This window comes from Castor canadensis, chromosome 12, assembly GCF_047511655.1.
Source record: "Castor canadensis chromosome 12, mCasCan1.hap1v2, whole genome shotgun sequence".
NCBI lineage: Eukaryota > Metazoa > Chordata > Mammalia > Rodentia > Castoridae > Castor > Castor canadensis.
In genome coordinates, this window is record NC_133397.1 from 52783172 (window position 1) to 52802628 (window position 19457).

At 33.4% G+C, this 19457-nt stretch overlaps 1 protein-coding gene across 1 annotated transcript in view; it reads left to right on the plus strand.

Moving 5' to 3' along the window:
- Positions 1–19457, plus strand: part of Papolg (poly(A) polymerase gamma) — a 33662-nt gene that overhangs the window by 10527 nt on the left and 3678 nt on the right. The window contains exons 4-21 of the mRNA XM_020185102.2: positions 453–534; positions 773–882; positions 1770–1823; positions 3826–3937; positions 6074–6163; positions 9473–9611; positions 10900–10972; positions 11709–11829; positions 12124–12208; positions 12704–12757; positions 14520–14639; positions 15068–15177; positions 16541–16662; positions 16905–17080; positions 17553–17641; positions 17724–17944; positions 18489–18554; positions 18748–18804. Of these exons, the coding sequence (XP_020040691.1) occupies positions 453–534; positions 773–882; positions 1770–1823; positions 3826–3937; positions 6074–6163; positions 9473–9611; positions 10900–10972; positions 11709–11829; positions 12124–12208; positions 12704–12757; positions 14520–14639; positions 15068–15177; positions 16541–16662; positions 16905–17080; positions 17553–17641; positions 17724–17944; positions 18489–18554; positions 18748–18804 (1881 nt within the window). The remainder of the gene's footprint in view (positions 1–452; positions 535–772; positions 883–1769; positions 1824–3825; positions 3938–6073; positions 6164–9472; positions 9612–10899; positions 10973–11708; positions 11830–12123; positions 12209–12703; positions 12758–14519; positions 14640–15067; positions 15178–16540; positions 16663–16904; positions 17081–17552; positions 17642–17723; positions 17945–18488; positions 18555–18747; positions 18805–19457) is intronic.

The window sequence follows — 19457 nt, forward strand, 5'->3', positions numbered from 1 at the left end:
CCTCACTCTTGACAGAGATTGCAGAACTAGAGTCAAGCAATTAAATTTGTCACAAAAACTAAAGTGGGGGATGGGATTGACCAAGAGTTTTGTGTTGGAAAGAACTGAAAACTCAGTGCTTTGGTAGTTAAAAGTTCTTGGTGACACTTCAGAGTAATGAATCCAAAGATAGGCACTTGAAGGGAACAAGTATAGTTAAGTGATTTTTAAAGATATTTTTCTTAAGATAGAGACGTGGACATGTGTGATTTGTTTTGTCTTCCCTCTGGAAACTGTCTTTATTTCAAGTTGCAACCAAAAGAGCCTTAGAGTCCTTTTATAAATGTCATCTTACCAAGATTGACAAGTATACTGAATATCATTTGCTCAATGACATGCAGTAAACATTTAGGTACTTTTTATGCAAAATAACTTTTGAATGATTGATTGCCTTTTGCTTAATTTTATTTTAGAATCTCCCACCATCTGTAGTGGCTACTGTTGGTGGTAAAATTTTCACATTTGGATCCTATAGACTTGGAGTACACACCAAAGGTAACTGCTTTTCTATTACATTCTAGTTATAAGAATAATAAACTCTTGATTTGTTAGAAAATGCAGAACAAAATTCTGATTATCCCAGAGCTTATCATTGTTAACTTATCTCAGAGCTAATCATTAGCATTTTCTTATACTCATCTTCCATACTTTGTTCTATACATGTTTATGTGAACGTTAATGAAAATACAATACAGAATACACTCTTTCTAATAAGAAGTACTTTGATTTGTAGGAGCTGACATTGATGCACTTTGTGTAGCTCCAAGGCACGTGGAAAGATCTGATTTTTTTCAGTCCTTTTTTGAAAAATTGAAACATCAAGATGGCATTCGAAACTTAAGAGTAAGTGTCCTCCAGCATTTAGTATTTTGAGCTTAGTAACAAATACCTATAAAAGCTAGAGCTTATGATTATTGAAATACCTCTTAAGAAGTTGCTGTATCTTGGGCTGGATCATTGCTCAAGTGGTAGAGTACCTGCCTAGCAAGTGTGAGGCCCTGAGTTCAAACCCCTATACCACAAAAAAAAAAAAAAAGTTGCTATAGCTTGTTAAAATAATGCGTAAAGATGTGAGTGTTGGCTTTATAATTAAGTAGACCTGGATTTGCATCTAGAATCTTTCACTTTTACCTCTTAGACCTAAGTTATCTGTCTATGAGCCTGTTTCTTCATCTGTCAAATAGAGATGTGGTGATAATTTTTTATATAAGGTTTTTTTTGAGGATTGATGAGGTTATCTATAAAAACTACTATAATATCTGATGAATGGTTGCTGCATATCATATTGTGGATGATACTATGTGTAAGGTTCATTTAGTAACTATATAGTAGCTGTTCATGTTTCAGTACCAATAATTAGTCTTAGAATTTTTTGATTAGTCATGAGCTCTGATTATTTTTAAAATTTTAACACTAGTATTCTTTGTAAATAATCAGTTTTCCAATTTAGACCAAAGTAATAATAAGTACCTATATGAAAGAAATTCTGCCTTCCAGTTCTGACAATATTTAGGAGGATGGTAAGTTAGATAACTACTGTTGTAAGCATTTTGTGTATCTTGAGTAACAGGTTATAAAATAGAAGGCCTTAACCTGACTGTAAGATCAAGAACATTTTCACTTTTTTATTGAGTTAAAATAGAAAAGGAGGGCCAAGATACATTATTGGCAGCTAGGAAGGACAAAGGATGGATTAATCTATGTGTTATAATTATTTTCCTCTTTTATAGGCTGTAGAAGATGCTTTCGTGCCTGTTATAAAATTTGAATTTGATGGTATTGAAGTAAGTACTTAATATTTTTCTGACTTTCTAATGGAATTAATTGACCTGTAAGTTTTGAAGGGTTTTTTTTGTTTTGTTTGTTTTGTGGTACTGGAGTTTGAACTCAGGGCCTCACACTTACTAGGGAGGTGCTCTACCACTTGAGCCACTCTGCCAGCTTGTTTTGTTTTTAAATCCAGACTTAGGCACATTTGGAGGCAGTCTCACTCTATGGTCCAGGTTGGCCTTGACCTTGAAGTCCTCCGGCCTCAAACTCCTGAGTGCTGGGATTATAGGTATACACCACCTTGCCTGGCACTAAGGCACATATTTTAAAGAATTAAATAGTCTGTAAATAGCCTCTCACCTTCTTCCTATTTTTATTTACTTCTCACCATGGACAATCAGCCTCCATCCCTACCCTCACAATTTTTATATACACCTTTCTCATTCCTATAATTAACATAATTTTATTATTATAATTTTCATTGGAGCAGTCAGTTTTCCATGTGTACATTGTTATGATCTTATAAATAGTATTCAAAGCTGAATATACCCTAAGTATTTTGGATTACCATTGTTTGTTATGTGACATTTTGTCTTCTTGGTAGTTAGTAATTCTTTCAAGGGGTCTTTTTTGCTTGTCTTTTTATCCTCAAAACTAATTTAAACCCAGTCTTTCTTAGTTCCCTAAGTCTCCTTTAGGTAAGTTTAGATTCATTAGATTATGTCGTTATCATCTAAAAAAATCCTACTGAGTCTTCTCATGTGTTCCAATCTAATCTGATTTTCCATGACTGGTATATAGTTGTCATCCTGGCATCTCCCTTTACCATCTCTGCAATTTTTTTTTTCTTTCTTTCTTGATTTACTCTCATTTTAGTAGAGCTTATTCATTGGCTTCCTAAAAAAAAGTTTTTTTTTAATCTTGTGTATTTAGAAATGTCTTTGTTCTTGTGCCAAATTGTTAATTTGGCTGGGTATGGCATTCTAGGTAAAAAACTATTTTTCTCAGAATTTGATGGCTATTTTGTCTTAGCTTTTGTGTTATGTTGAGAAAATGTGATGTCATTTGATTCTTCATTCTTTGTTTATGAATAATTTTGTCTTTTTTGAGGGCTTAGTCAAATTTTTTTGTCTTCATAGTTGTAAAATTCATGATAATATACTTTGGTATGTGTTTTTCCAGTCAGTGTGCTAGGTATTCAGTAGTCTTCTTTCAGTTTAAAAACTTTGTCCCTTAGTTCTTGGATCTGTTGGATTTCCTGCTTTTGTTTTCCCATCCTCCCCTTCTCGACCTAACACATGTTAGGTCTCTAGAAATAGCTCTTTTTTCTCCTTTTTTTTTTTTTTCTTTTTTTTAAACACCTCTTCTTTGGTCTTGTCTTTCAAACTTTGTTATTTTTTTTTTCATTTCTGCTGTCATATTTTTAATTTCTAAGAATTTAAAAAATATTTTCTAAATATTCCTTTTTTATTTATGTATTTATTTATAGCTGTCTTTTCTTATTTCCTGAAAAAAAAAATTTTATCTGCTTTCTTAGGTCTTCTGGATCCTTTACTACTTGTCCATCTACTTTCCAGCTTTTATACCTTTTGCTTTTGTCTCCTCTTTGTGGGTTATGCCTTTAAAATCAAAACAAAAACTGAACGAAAACAAAACAAGATTTTCTTGGTACTTTAGTTGTTTTTCAGGAGGGAGTGAATGTAAATGTGTTTTGGATCTTCCATCTTTAGAAATTCACTCATAAGGCTTTGATGGGCTTTTTAAAACCCATTTTGACTTTTTTTTTTTTTAGCATATATGCTAAAACCTAAATGTGTTCTTTAATTTGAAAATTACCTTAAAACTTTGCAGTGATTTTTTCCCATGTGAGATTGCCTTCATAGGCCATTTGAAGTTTTGATAGGACTTCCCAAACTAATAATTAGAACTTTCTATGTTTTTGAGGTGGGATTGGGGAGAATGGACTAGAAGGAGAAAAAGTAATATTTTTCTCTTTTTTTTAACCTCTTTCCAAAGATTGATCTAGTCTTTGCAAGATTGGCAATACAAACCATATCAGATAATTTAGATCTAAGAGACGACTCTCGCCTGAGAAGCCTTGATATAAGGTGTATTCGCAGCTTAAATGGTAAGCTTCTAAAAAGAAATCTCAGATACCTACTTGAAAACAATTAGACAAACGGAGCTCTTTTTACAGAACTATTAATGGACTTTTTAAGGGATTGGACTAATTAAAAAAATGATGGTGACTGAGGGTATAGCTCAGTGGTAGAGTATGTGCTTAGCGTGTGAGAGACCCTGGGTTCAATCCCCATAAATAAGAAAAAGATATTCTAGTTTTCTTTATACAGATAATATGGCTACATTTAAGCATCCTAAAAAACACAAATTTATTCGAAAGGTTATTTACTATTTAAAGTTGTGGCTGACAAAGGTACTGAGGTCAGGACCCTTGTAAACCAACCCTTAAGATTTACTGAGAGCACCAGAGTGTTTTTGCTTATGTGAGTCATCAGTTAGTATTTACCATATACTAAACAACAGAAATGTTTAAAGTACTTACTAGTCATTTAGAAATAACAATAAACCCATTATAAGTTTAATAAATAAATTTTTGTATATGAAATGGCTGCTTTTTTGCATTTTTGCTAATCTCTTTAGTATTTGACTTAATAAAGGAGCTGGATTATCTTATCTGCTTCTATAGTCAACCTGTTGTAATATTTTGTTTGGTTTAAATATAAGAAGAAACTGGCCTCCTAGGGATATGTACTTGGAAAAGGAGAGTTTAAATAACCTTTTCAGATAATTGTGATTGTTTCTCTTTGATTCTATACCAAAACTTAACCAGTGAAATTTTTTTCTTCTTTTTTTTTTTTTGAGGTATAATAACCTTCTATCCAATTCATCCTTTCCAGATGTACAATTCAATAGACTTTAGTGTATTTACAGAGTGGTACACTATAATCCAACTTTAGAACTTTATGTCACCCTCAAGATCCCTCATTCCCATTTGCAGTCATTTTCCCTTCCAGGCCTCAGTCTCAGACAACCACTAATCCTGTTTCTGTGTTTACATATTTGCGTTTTCTAGACATTTCTTATAAATGGAATCATACAATGTGTGGTCTTTTGTGTCTGGCTTCTTTCACTTAGCATAATGTGAGTTTCATTCATGTTGGTAATTTGCTTCTTTTTTTTTTATTGCTGAATAAAAGTAGTTTTATACAGGTTAAATAGAATATGGACTCTAAAATCTTATCAGTGAAATTTCCTATTCTATTACATTAAAGTCCATTGGTCTGTCTTGCTCTTTGAATGGTCTTTTACCCACGCATGATTCTGTACTATCATACTTTGGCCATTTAGAAAGTATTGGTTCACAAAGTTACTTGTATCTTCCAAATGTTAATATAAATTTTACTATAAAATAGTTTTTAAATTTCATTCATTAAAATCACCACCAATTTGTCAAGAAAGTCTTTTAAGTATAAGAAAGCTATCAGGCACACAGTAGCAGATAGATAGGACTTTTTGTCCAAAATTCAAATTTAACTTGAAAACTTAAATTTTGTTATTCACAATAAATTGTGTCATTTTTTTAGGAAATATCTAGATACCCAACTGTGAATACCAATGTTTGTTTGTTTATCAATCACACTTTCAAGCAAGACTGGTTGGTGTTCCTTGAAAAAAAAAAAAATAGGTACAACTCAAATGATGACACATATTATTGTCTGTTTTTTCACTGTGAGTGTATGAGGGCTGGTGAAGATATGTTGTATACTTGTGCAATTTATTACCACTGTCTTGATTCACTACTAAGGTAACAGCAGTTTTATCCACCATTGCTTTTGCATCATCAGTGCAGATGTTAACACAGTAAAAAAGGCAAAGAAATTTGTCTTTGTTTAATTATTGCACTTTACTATACTTCCAGAATGTAACAGTAAATCACACTATTTGTGGATAAGATTTATGTTGAATTAATAATAGTTTTATAAGTTGGAGGCATGACTTTGATTAACAAAGTCAAATGTGGAAGAAAAAGGGTACTCAGATTCATCTCTATTTTAGTATGGATTTCATTGCCCATAGACTTTGTAATTCTTCTAAAACAAGGTACTTTCACATGTGAAACAGAAAAATAAACTCTGACGTTGTCTTTCATATTTTTAGTATTTGAGATTCTGGAGGCTGGGGGCGTATTTCAGTTAACTGAATCGTGTTTCATTGTGACAAATAAACGTTTTATCTTTTACAGGATGCAGAGTTACTGATGAAATTTTACATTTAGTGCCAAATAAAGAAACTTTTAGACTCACTCTAAGAGCAGTCAAATTATGGGCAAAACGTAAGTATTCGAGGTCTTTTATGTTTACATTATAAAATTCTGATTTTCTGTTGGCCTTTTATGAACACTCAAGTGATAGAATGCCTGCCTAGTAAGTGTTGAGGCCCTGAGTTCAAACCCCAAATACACCACCAAAAAAAAAAAAAGAAGATTCAGTATAGTTCAGTTATAGCGGTATAAACTGCCTACAATGCTGTATATGCTTGCAGCTTAGAAGTAATAGCTATACTGCATACAGCCTATACGTATAGCAGATTATATCATTTAGGTTTATGTAAGCACAATCTACAATGTTCTCACAACAAAATTGCCTAATGATGCCCTTTATGTAGTCCTGATCTGGCATAGGACATTCTATATTATTTGTAAGTATAACCACTCTGCCAGCCCTGCTATACTGAATATTGTAGGCAGCACAATGGCACGATGCCTAAATATAGAAAAAGTACAGCAAAAATACAACTTAAAAGATACAAAATGGTACACCTGTATACACTTAACCATGAATGGAGTATGCAGGACTAGAAGTTGTCTAGATGAGTCAGTGAGTGGTGAGTGAAAGCAAAGACCTAGGACATTACTATCTGCTACTGTAGACATTATACTGTACACTTAAGCTACTCTAAATTTCTTTTTTCTTTCTCTAGTAATAAATTAACTTTCGCTTACTGAACTTTTAGTTTATAACATTTCAGTTTTGTTTTTCTTTTAAACTTTTTGACTCTTGCAGTAACACAGCTTAAAGTACAAAACATAGCCAGGTATAGTGGCATATGCCTGTAGTACAGACTACTCAGGATGTTGAGGCAGGAGGATCACTTGAACTCAGGAGTTGGAGGTCAGCCTGGCCAACATAATAAGACTCTTTCTCTTAAAAGAAAACAAAAACATAAACACATTGTATAGCTGTACAAAAACATTTTCTCTTTTTATCCTTTTCCATAGCTTTTTCTATTTTAATTTTTTTATATTAAAAAAATATTTTTTGGTAATGGTGGTACTGTGATTTGAACTTAGGACCTTGTGCTTGCTAGGGAAGCAAGCATTCTACCACTTGAGCCATACCCCCAGCTCCTAAACTTTTTTTTTTAAACTAAGGCACAAACACACTCATTAGCCTGGGCCTACACATAATTAGAATTATCATCCTCACTGTCTTCAGTCTGTACATCTTGTCTCACAATAAGGGCTTCTCTTGGACAGTAATAGGCATGGAGCTGTCATTCCCTATGATAACAGTGCCTTTTTCTGTAATCCATCCTGCAGGATCTGTTACAGGCTTTTGTTTAGGACATGTCATTCTTTTCAGAAACATGGCAGTTTGCTTGGTTTGTTTCTTTTTTTTCCCCTCATAGATTTGCTTGCAGGCAGTAATGTACCATGAACATTCGTTTCTATTAGTGAAAATCTTTCAGTGTTGGGGGAATCCATGTTTTCAAACTTTGGAGAAATTTATTAGATCTGCAAACACTTCTGCTAACCACTTCACTGTGGTTTGTTTGCAGTTCTGGTGATACCGCCCATGCTAACCAAGTGCTCTGCCATGGAGCTATATCCCCAGCCCATCTTCACTGAATTTTCTTGGTGGTTCATTATTTTATTCTCCTGCTGTTTTATTTTCTCTTGCTTTGAACTATGTGTTCACTAGGCAATAGGAATTTTTTTATATCCATTATGATCTTGTGGAACCACCATGATAGATGTGGTCTGTCATTGACTGACATATTACGATACATCTCATGACTGTATATTCAAATAGTGCTGCACTTCTGACACTAGATTTCAGATAGTCAAAAATAGCACTCTTGGGTAAAATTTTCTGTGATTATAGAAATGTTTTGTATCTGCACTGTCAAATACAGTAACTATGGCTGTTGAGCTCTTGAAATTTGTAATTAAGGTACTGAATCTTTTAATTCATTTCAATAAATTTAAAATTAGTTCCCAAGAGAAGTAAAAATATATGTTTGCACAAAATCTTAGACATAAGTATTTATAACTCCATTATTCATAATAGCCGGAGAGTAAAAACAACCACATGTCCAAAACTGATGAGTAAATAAGTAGATGGTCTATCTATGCTGTGAAACATTATTTGGCAATAAAAAGGAATGTAGTACTGATATATGTTATAACATACATGAATTTTGAGACCATTTTGTTAAATGAAAGAAGCTACTCACTAAAAGACCACATATTGTATGCTTCCATTTATATGAAATGTCCAAAATAGGCAGATCTGTAGAGACAGACAGTGAATTACTGGTTGCTTAGGTCTGGGAGAGGAAAGAGGAGCAGTGTGGCTGCTAAAGGTTTCTCTTTAGAGTGATGAAAGTGTTCTGGAGGTGATTATGGTGGTTGTACAACTCTGAATATGCCAAAAACTTTGAATTGTGTAGTTTAAATGAATGAATCTTTATAGTATATGAATTATATCAGCAAAGCTGTTATCAAAAAAATTAAATAGCCACATATGGTTTGTGGCTACCATATTGGACAGTGGAGGTCTAAAAAGACCTTTAACAAGTACAGTTTGCCCTTGGACTTAAGTATCTTGTATAGTCAGGATAAAGTAATTTGCAGTGAAAGGATAACATGAACAAATTATCTTTCCTTACAGATTAAATACCATGTTTTATCAGCTTGAGATACATATTTTTCACATTTAACATATCCAAAATTGATATTTTGTAGTGTTTTTTTCCCCTCTCTTTGTGACATAAAATAATGTCACATAATGTAATGGAGGGCAGTTTAGGTTTGGTGAAATGTAATGATTTTTTACAGATTGCTACAAGAAGCAATCACATGAGAAATGATCCTTATATCAGTGGTATATTCTGTTTTATGGAGAGCATCCAAATTCTGTGAAGCACTGAAGTTAGTTACCAACTTTACACTTGATTCTGAAATGCTACCCATGAGTATGATTCCTGGTGAAATGTTCATTCACCAGGAATGAACATTACTTATACAGACTCTAGATGTCTCTTCCTTCTTTTGTTTCTCTCTCAATCCCAGATGCTAAAATATGGGAAAATTCCAGTGTAATTTCAAATAGAGCCCAGTTGGATAGTTGAAACTGAGGCAGGGCACAGAAGTATCCATCCAAGGGCAAAGTAGAGTGGGTTTACTAGTAGACTGATTTACTAATACATTGTGAGCCTAACATGAAGATCTGCTCTTTGATTTTAATGTTTTCAGAGGAAAAAAAAAGATCTAAGCAACAGTCTTAAGAATGAAGTTATTCAACTGAATATCAAGGATAGTTTACCATAACAATAAGTAATAAATATATTAATTTTCTAGGTCGTGGTATTTATTCCAACATGCTAGGATTCCTTGGTGGAGTCTCCTGGGCAATGTTAGTTGCCAGAACTTGCCAATTATATCCAAATGCAGCAGCTTCAACTTTAGTTCATAAGTTTTTTTTAGTTTTTTCCAAGTGGTAAGTGTATGTGCTTATGTATATACTTTGAATATTTATTTACTTCTGCCTATATGTAAATTTCATTTGGGAATTTAAAAGGTATGCATTGACTTTTTTTGTTGTTTTAGATTCCTTAAGTTAAAAGTTTAAAATTTTAGCTCCCACCTGTAATCCTAGCTACTTGGGAAGCTGAGATTAGAAGGAGGCAGGGGAGTTGGAGATCAGCCCAGGTAAATAGTTCATAAGACCCCATCTCCAAAATAACCAGAGAAAAATAGGCTGCTTTGAAGGTGTGAAGCCCTGAGTTCACACCCCAGTCCCACCCCCCAAAAAAGTTTAAAACCTTATCAGATTTGAGGCAATGGTACAACACCCAGATGGCACATTTTTTCTTTTTTCTAATTGACGCATAAAAATTGTACATACATATGGGGTACCATAATGTTTTGCTACATGTGTACATTGTATAATATTCAAATCAGGGAAAGCATATGCATCTCCTCAAATACTGTTTCTTATGGTGAAGATGTTCAAAATCTTTCAGCTTTTTTGAGTATACAATATCATTAGCTGTAGTCACCTTACTGTACAATAAAACCCCAGAACTTCTCTTATCTAACTGTAACTTGTACCCACTGACGAACATTTCCCTACACCTCTGTCTGCCCTGCTCTCCCTAGCCTCTGGTAACCACCATTCTACTCTCACCTTTTATGAGGTTAGTTTTTTTAGATTGTACATAAGTGAAATCATGCAGTATTTGTCTTTCTGTGCCTGTCCTGTTTCATTTAGTATAATGACCTCTAGTTCCATCCATGTTATCACAAATGACAGGATTTCATCCCTTTTTCTAATGGCTGAGTAGTATGACACTTTCTTCCAGGGGTTTATAAAGGTTGGCTTTTAGTTCAGAAGAATAGTAACCATCGATTGATTCTGTGCATTACCAGCTGTGTAGAAGTTGTTTAAGCTCTCCTCCTCTGCAAATGGAGGTAATAATCATAGCCACTGCATTGATTTGTTAGTATTTTCAGCAAATGTTTATTGTTGTTATTACTAAATTATCAGAATTAAATCCATGAAAGCAAATGAGAAGGATGTAAATTAGTTACAACTAATAAAGTACCATTTGCCCTTTCAGAGAACCCTGCTTCAAAATAATTACCAGTTTCCTTTTGTTTTTTTTCCTTAATACTACACCCAGAATATCTGCTGTATGAAAGTTGGAACAATCTAATGTCTTTATTATTTTGTTTGGCATCTGAAGTTAGATACTATGTGAGTTAATTTGCCTTATTCATGTTAGGGAATGGCCAAATCCGGTGCTATTGAAGCAACCAGAAGAAAGCAATTTGAATTTGCCTGTCTGGGATCCTCGGGTATGTGATTTATTGTGCAAGTTCATTAAATCTTTTAAGAAAGAACATTTTTCTCCATTACAGTCTAGTTAGATAATTCCTCTTTTTCTTGCTCCTTTTTCTTCTGTACAGCTATAGTCCTTTCCTTCCCTTTACTGTGATTTTTGGATCAGGGCTTGGATTTCTGATGCTGATTCAAATGTTACCTCATTAAAAATCACTCATACAAGACTAGATAAGTGGGTGTATCAACCACAGTGTCATACATGCATTGTGAAAAACTGCCTCACAAGTAATGATAATAAGGTGTATAAAAGCATTTCTTTGCAAAGCAATTTAAAGCAGAATCATGGTTCCAAAATAGCATAGTTCTCACATACCTTGCATTTTAATTTGATTGTAGATTGAGCACTCATTCCTCTGTATAACCAAAGGAAAGTCATCCACTGAGACCATTAGGCCAGATAATGCTTTTTGTAGTTATGATACTGTATCTCCTTGATTCTAAAAGACCATTGTTTATAAGATGCTCCATCAACTTAACAGCTTTTCTGAGGAAAAATAAACTGCAGAGTTTCCTTTGACTTTGGCAGACACATATGACTTCAGAAAGAAATTAGTTGGTGATGGAAAATGTACTTCTTAGAGTAAATTTAGTATTAAATTTATATTTCATATTCTTCAGACTTTTGGGGAAATGAAGTGAGGACAACTGAAATAGGAGACTAGATCAATTATTCTGCTTCTAATTTCACAGGTAAATCCATCAGATAGATATCATCTCATGCCCATAATCACCCCTGCCTACCCACAGCAGAATTCTACGTATAATGTGTCCTCATCAACTCGAACAGTAATGGTAGAAGAATTTAAACAAGGTAAAAAGGCGCTATTGCCATTTAACATAGCCCCACAAGGTTTTGGTTGAGTTTTACTTTCTGTTGCAGCCATGGATTGGCAGTTAGAATTATGTAACACTTTCTTAAAAATTCTTTGAAATGTTTTTATTAATGCCAAAGTTGAACCAGTCTAAACTTTTGTGTTCCAAAAAACAATATATTTATATTTTATAACTCAAGAATATGTTGGGGTTAGGGGTTTGGAGATAGGGTGATAAAAAAGCTGACCAGTTACCAAAATCAGACATATTTTTTCTCTTTGTTTTTATTTAGGTCTTGCAGTTACAGATGAAATTCTTCAAGGAAAATCAGATTGGTCCAAACTACTCGAGCCACCAAATTTCTTTCAAAAGTATAGGTATTTGAAATTTTGCTTTGTGTATATGTTTGTATGTGTGTATGTTTAAGAAGGTTAAATTTAGAAAGTTAACATATGCAACAGCTGTTATTTATACTTCTGTTTTGTTTCCTCTTTTTAGCAGTAGTGGCATTTGAACTCAGGGCCTTACACTTGCCAGGGAAGTGCTTTACCCCTTAGCCATACCCCCACTTCTTGTTACTTTCATTTCTTAGGCAGGGTTAGTGGGAGAATAGGTTAATAAAAATTGTAAGTGATAATGAGTTTCTTTATTCTAAAAGTCTTTAGTGTCCAGTATTAGTGATTTTTAAGTGAATTAGTAGAGTCTAGAATTAATTTTGTGAAAATCAGAGCATACTTTAATTTTCATAAACTGTATGCTTATATTGTTCTTCGATCATTGGGAAAGAGAAAGAAAAATGATCAAAAAGAGACTCTTAACAATGTTTCTTGCCTTTTTTTTTTTTCTTGATTGTTGCTGCAAATTCTTCATAGACATTATATAGTATTAACTGCCAGTGCATCCACAGAAGAAAATCACCTTGAGTGGTAAGACTTGTATTTTAAGTTCTCTACCTACTATCTGGTTATAATTTTTTATATGGTATTTTACTACTTAATACAGTAGTTTCTTACTTGGTTTTCAAAATTACTGTCTTACTGGGGAGCAATAAACATGACCATCATTATTGGATTATTGGAGCATCAGTAATTAAGAAATACCACCAAGTTAATGTTTTAGAATCAGGAGTGAAATGAGATGAAGATATATGTATAGATTTTGCTTGTTGTGGCTTTTTCATTTTTCTTAGCGTATAGTCATTGTGTGGGGGAATCCATTGTGACAGTTCTGAATAGCCGATGTTGTACATTGGTTAGATCACCCCACCGTCCCCCCTCACACCCCCTTAAAGCAATTTCAAGAAGTTTCATCATTCTATTTCATATATGTATATGAAGCCCATCAACCATATTCTGTCACCTTCATCTCCATTCACCTTCCTCTCTCCCACATTGTTGTGGCTTTTCAGAGTCAGATTTAAGCAAAATTTTGAAGTAGTGTGGATTATTCTGAAAGCCAGTTTCTTGTTCCCATCATGGTTATGTCCAAAACTCAAAAACATTTAATATATCCTTTTAATTTAGAAGAAGGTGGTATAAAAAATGGAGAAGCAATAGCTTGTTCAAGGAACAGTGTATTCTTTCTAGTGCATCATTGCTTCTGCCTCCAATGTATTCACATTTTTGGATCCTTTTTAGGCAGAGACTATTGGACCAGCAGAAATGCTTGTACTTTCTTCATCTAACTTGTAGAAAGCAAAGCGTAATAACTATCTTACTGTGACTTCAAGAGTTTAATCTTGTTTCATTGGTAAATAACAATCCTTTTACTGAAACAGTATTTAGATCAAAGGGCAGGAAACTACAGCCTGTGCCAAATTCAGTCTACCGCCTAATTTTTACAGTTTTTCTGGACACAGGAATGCTTATTCATTAATATATTGCCTGTGGCTGTTTCTGTGCTTCACAGCAAAGTCAAATAGTTGCAATGATATTGTATGGCCTGAAAAACCTAAAATATGTGCTCTTTGAACCCTTCACAGAAGAAGTTTGCCAACTTCTCAATTTAGATAACATTGTAGTAACAAATTTTTGTGTATGTACTATTGAAGCACACACAGTGATAATGTGTAAGCTTTTGCAGGTGTTTGGAAAAATTTTAAAGTATTCTTGAAGTTATTTCATAAAGTCACTAGTAAATAATAATTGACATTAATCACATTTCTTACATGAGGTAGAAAATGAAGTTGCAGAAATCTGATGAAACTATGTTTTTCTAGTATCTGATTTGAATCTAGTGAATTTTTTTAAATGCAAGGTCCAGTATTTTGTGAATATCATAGTGTGTTTATTTTGTAAATTTTGTGCCAATGTTAGCTTTTTGGTTCATATTATTTAAACATATCTTAGTCTTACGGATTAGATATAAGATTTGGAAGTAGAGGAATATTCAGGGGCAGATTAACCAATAGTTTTTGTTCATATTCAAGTCATGACTATTTTATAGTCTTAATCAAGACAGCGTATGCATTAAATAGATCAGTTCTTCTAAAAGTAAATGAATAGTAACACACAGAAACTCATTAAATTTATCATTTGCATGGTTGATATTTTAGAATCACTATTATAATTGAACTAGATTTTTTAAATGAACATGTAAAGCTTCATAGCTAATATGCTGTTAGGTTTACTTGAATATAGTTTCCAAATTTGATAGGGTCATAAGAAAAATCTTACTTGTTTATTTTAGGGTTGGATTAGTAGAATCTAAAATCCGTGTACTTGTTGGAAACTTGGAACGGAATGAATTTATTACTCTTGCCCATGTGAATCCCCAGTCATTCCCTGGAAATAAGGAGCATCATAAAGAGTAAGTTAATTGTTTTTTAATATTATCTTTCTTAAATGTCATTTAGCATATGGATTCTTTCATATCAGTTGTGAGGTTGTCTTTTAACAGGTATTGATGGGGGCGGGGTGATACATTATATATTTGAGTATAAGTGCCATGAATTAAAAATACATACTACTTTGGTAGACAATAGACTCTAGCAAAAACTCCATTACAATATTTGGAGCATCTGTAAGTACATATTCAAAGAGTACTTTTCAAAGCCTCTTAATCCTCTCTAGAATAACAGGCTAACTTACCATTGTTATGGATGTCTGTTTTTAGATCTTGGCCAAATCACTGCAATCTCTGTTAATGAGATAGAGATATAGTAAGTTTTAATCACCAAATAGCATCTGTAAAATTGTAAAAACAATTAATGAAAATTCTTAAATTTTACTTTACAGCAACAATTATATATCAATGTGGTTCCTTGGGATAATTTTTCGGAGAGTAGAAAATGCAGAAAGTGTTAACATAGATTTGACATATGATATACAGTCATTTACTGATACAGGTAAGACTTTGTCATTATCGAGCTGTAACTCTGTATCATATCTCTAAGATCTACCTGGCTATATATTTAAAGTTCCACAATTGAGCTGGCAGAGTGGCTCAAGTGGAAGAGTACCTGCCCAGCAAACATGAGGCCCTGGCTTCAAACCCCAGTACTGCCAAAAAATAAGCTTTCATAAAGTTTCACAATTGGTTAAGTGAAATGGTATATCCATATTGTAGAAATCTATGCTGGTATTTAAGAAAGGAAAACATGAAACTATCTGTAATAAACTTGGGCTTATCTTAATCTGGAATTATATACATTCATACTATTACTCTTCTAGGTTCATTGCATTTTCTAAATTTTCTTTTGCTTGGTGAGGTGCTCGGGATTGAACCCAGGGCCTTGTCCATGCTAGGCAAGTGCTCTACCACTTAAGCTACACCCCCAGCTCTCTAATTTTTTTTTAAAACTAGCCCTCACATTTATCAGTGGAAACAGAGAATCTACAATTTGAACAAGCACTCTTGGTAATTATAAGCAGTCTAGAAAAAAAACATAGATATCAATTTTTTCCATCTAAGTAGAGCTCAGATTTTTCAAAAAGTATGAGGTTGGGATGCTCTGTTTATGATAAATTTGTAAAATGCTGTTTTCCAGATGAAGTCCCAAGAGACTGAATAATTCACCTTGTTTCATAATAAGATGCTATGCAAAATAAGCCTCCCCTCCCTGTCTTCAGTGGTCTTAATTCTAATTGGATAGTCACAGTTAAACATACATTAATTTATGTGATAATTAATGTAACTGGTTGGTAGCACATGGTGAAAAGCACTAGAAAGGAAATCCAGAGCTGTTGTATTCAGGCAAGGTGTTGGTCCTCATTTTTCTACTTACACAAAGGATGTAAGTGGTTTCTGAAATCTCCCATTTTGTGATTGATGTGGGCTACAGCAGTAAAAGGGAGAACTTGAGTTTTATCTTGGATATTTGCATCATAATTAGCTTAGACTTGAGTGAGTAATTATTAGGAGAAATTGCATTTTGGGGAAATAGCCAAAGTCAAGATTGGGGAAAAAATGCTTTGCCATATATATATTTTGTTAATGAGATTTGGTTATGAGAAAGTCTCAGAAGATGGACAAGTAGAACTCATCAATTCTTAAGTAGGATTGTGACACCATGGGAATGTTCTAGAAATATTCTCTAAAGAGATTGTGTGTGTGTGTGTGTGTGTGTGTGTGTGTGTGTGTGTGTGTGTGTATGTCCCCACACATACACTTCTGTGGGTTCTGGGGAAATACTGAAGGTATATGCATTTCAGAAAGAGAGAACAGCTCTTAGAAAGGACTTCCTATTTTACATATTTACATTGTTACAGTGTACAGACAAGCAAACAATATAAACATGCTAAAGGAGGGAATGAAAATTGAAGCAACTCATGTGAAGAAAAAACAACTTCATCACTACCTTCCAGCAGAGATTCTTCAAAAGAAGAAAAAGGTGAGCTTATAATCTTAACTCTCCAGCATAGTTCCATTCAGACAAATGATCCTGAGACAAAATTTGAATATATATCTCCCAGACCTATTGAGAAAATGAGAGAAGATGTAACAGTTCAATCCAGGATTAAAATTCTTACTTTGAATAATCAAAAGAAATAATTTGCTTATATGAATTTCAGAATCGAAGCCAGTCTGTTCTTGTGTGCTTTTTGAAATCCTAACAGCTTTCTTCTCTTTCAGCAAAGTCTCTCTGATGTCAGTCGAAGTTCAGGTGGATTTCAGTCCAAAAGATCATCTCTGGATAGCAGTTGTCTGGATAGCTCTAGAGACACCGACAGTGGAACACCTTTTAATTCTCCAGTGTCTACAAACAAACCTTCCAAGTCTGAGAGTCCCCCTGCAGGAGAATCAGAAAGGTCTGTATATCAACATAGTCCTGTTATTCTTCTGTTCAATTTATTTATGGCTAATGTGATCTTTTATATACCTTTGTTAAATGTCCTTTTTTTGGTGGCACTGGGATTTAAACTCAGGGCTTCACACTTGATAAGCAAGCACTTTTACTGCTTAAGCCACTCTGCCAGTCCTTTAATGTCTTTTTTAATGGTTAAATCATTTTTGTTTTACTAGCTGCTAGTCTGTTTTTTTGTGTAGAAATATTTGGCAGTTTATGGTACTGCTGTGGAAGATGGTATGAGCTTAAGAGCATATGAGAAACATTACACAGAAATACACAGATTTTGTGCTTAGATTTTTCTGTTCTCATTGAGTCCTCTGTCTTTTCTTCCCTTTTTCAGTGAATAAAGTTAGAGTAATTTTTTCAAATGAGTTTTTTTAAATAAATAATATTTAAATCATTTAATGATGGTAATTTAACACTTTTGTTAGGAATAGTGCTGAACCTGCTGCTGTAACTATGGAGAAGCCATTGAGTGTCCCACCAGCTCAAGGACTATCTATTCCAGTCATTGGTGCAAGTAGGTATCCAAACTTTTATTAATGATTCTACTTATATAGTAGAATCATTAATAAAACTAACATTGCTTTTCTCCTTTTCAGAGGTGGACTCTTCAGTAAAAGCTGTGTCATCCCCAGCTGTGTGTACCATTCCTACTGTAGTAGGACGAAACGTCATTCCTAGAATCACTACACCCCACAACTCTGCCCAGGGACAACCACATCTAAATGGAATGTCAAATATAACTAAGAATGTTGCACCCAAAAGATCCCATTCCCCATCAATAGATGGAACTTCTAAAAGGTTGAAAGATGTAGAAAAGGTAAAGTTTCAATATTAGTGTTGATTAAGTAGTTAATTTTTAAGTTAACTTAATAGTAAAAAAAACACCTCACAATTCTCTATAACTATGTTTTCCATTAAGAGTTGGTGTTTGAAAAGAGTATTTCAAACCCAAAAGGACAATATAATATTGCTCATCTTAAGTTCAAATTACTGATGTGTCTGAAAATTTGAATGATTGGTCTGAGTTTCTCCTTGACTTAACACAAAAATCACTGTTGGTAACAAAAAATGTTATTTATTCTGTGTTATGTGGATCTTCTCTGCTTCCAGTAGGTGGTGGTAGAACTATATTTTATTTCTTAGAATCTGAATCCATTAAGCCAAAAAAGATCACCCAAACTGTAGAAATTAAGAGTGGCAGTTGAGTTCAATCTAATTTAAATTCTACTTAAATTGTAGTAACTAATTAAATTGTAGTCGTTTTTGATGATAGTCTAATAATTGGGTCTCCCAATTTATATAGATATGTGTGGTCTTAGCAGATATATAATAGCAATTCATTTTTAATGTTTATATTTTAGTTTATTCGACTTGAATCAACATTTAAGGATTCCCGTGCTGCTGAAGAGAGAAAAAGAAAATCAATGGTAAATAATATAATAGATTAATGAATGTGCTTCAGAATATTTACTTTTAAAGAGCAGTGTATCAGGAAAAGTACTATATTTAGAAAGTACATCAGATTAAACATGTCAAGTTTTAATTACGTTTTAAGTAGTTATTAAGAAATGTATTGCATATAGGGAAGAAAGTTTCACTTGTATATAATTCTGTTTTTAGGATACCATCGAAGGAGAATCTATGCCTATTCCAACTATTGATACATCACGCAAAAAGGTAATACATAGTCTTATTCATAGGTAAAATATGTAGATTGAAAACAATTATGAAAAGCTTAAGAGCCAAACACTGAAAAGGTTAAGATTTTATCCCTGTTCTCAAGACCCAGCAGTTCGGTTGGAGTTAAGGTTGGAGATAGCAAAAGTGTATAGTCCTGAGCATACATACCTCAGAAGTCTAGAAAAGAGTGAATAGTTAAGACTTCATGATTTATTTATATTCCCTCTTTGTTTTTTATTTATTTATAAAGGAAAAATTGGTTGCTCAGCGTAGGAATTTCTTACCAACACTTTCAGAGTATAGCTTTTGTTGTATGCACTGCTGTCAAAATTTAGATGTGATTACTGGAATTCACACATATTAGTGTTTCAGGGGAACCAAATGTAGCAGTAGCAGTGTACATAGAAAGTAACTTTAATACATGAGCTAAAGAGCCCCTGAGTCTCAATTTTAAAATTTATTCTTTAGTGAATTACCATTGAAACTAATAGTGTATATAGTATTATTAAACAAGGTGCTCAAAAAGCAGCCTTGTGTAAATCAAGGAACATTCTTCTCAGAGTTTACAGTAAACAAAATGACTTTTTTTCACTCCTCCTATTAAAGTATAAAGTGCTTCTCATTGTAATCACCTATCACCCTGTCAGGCT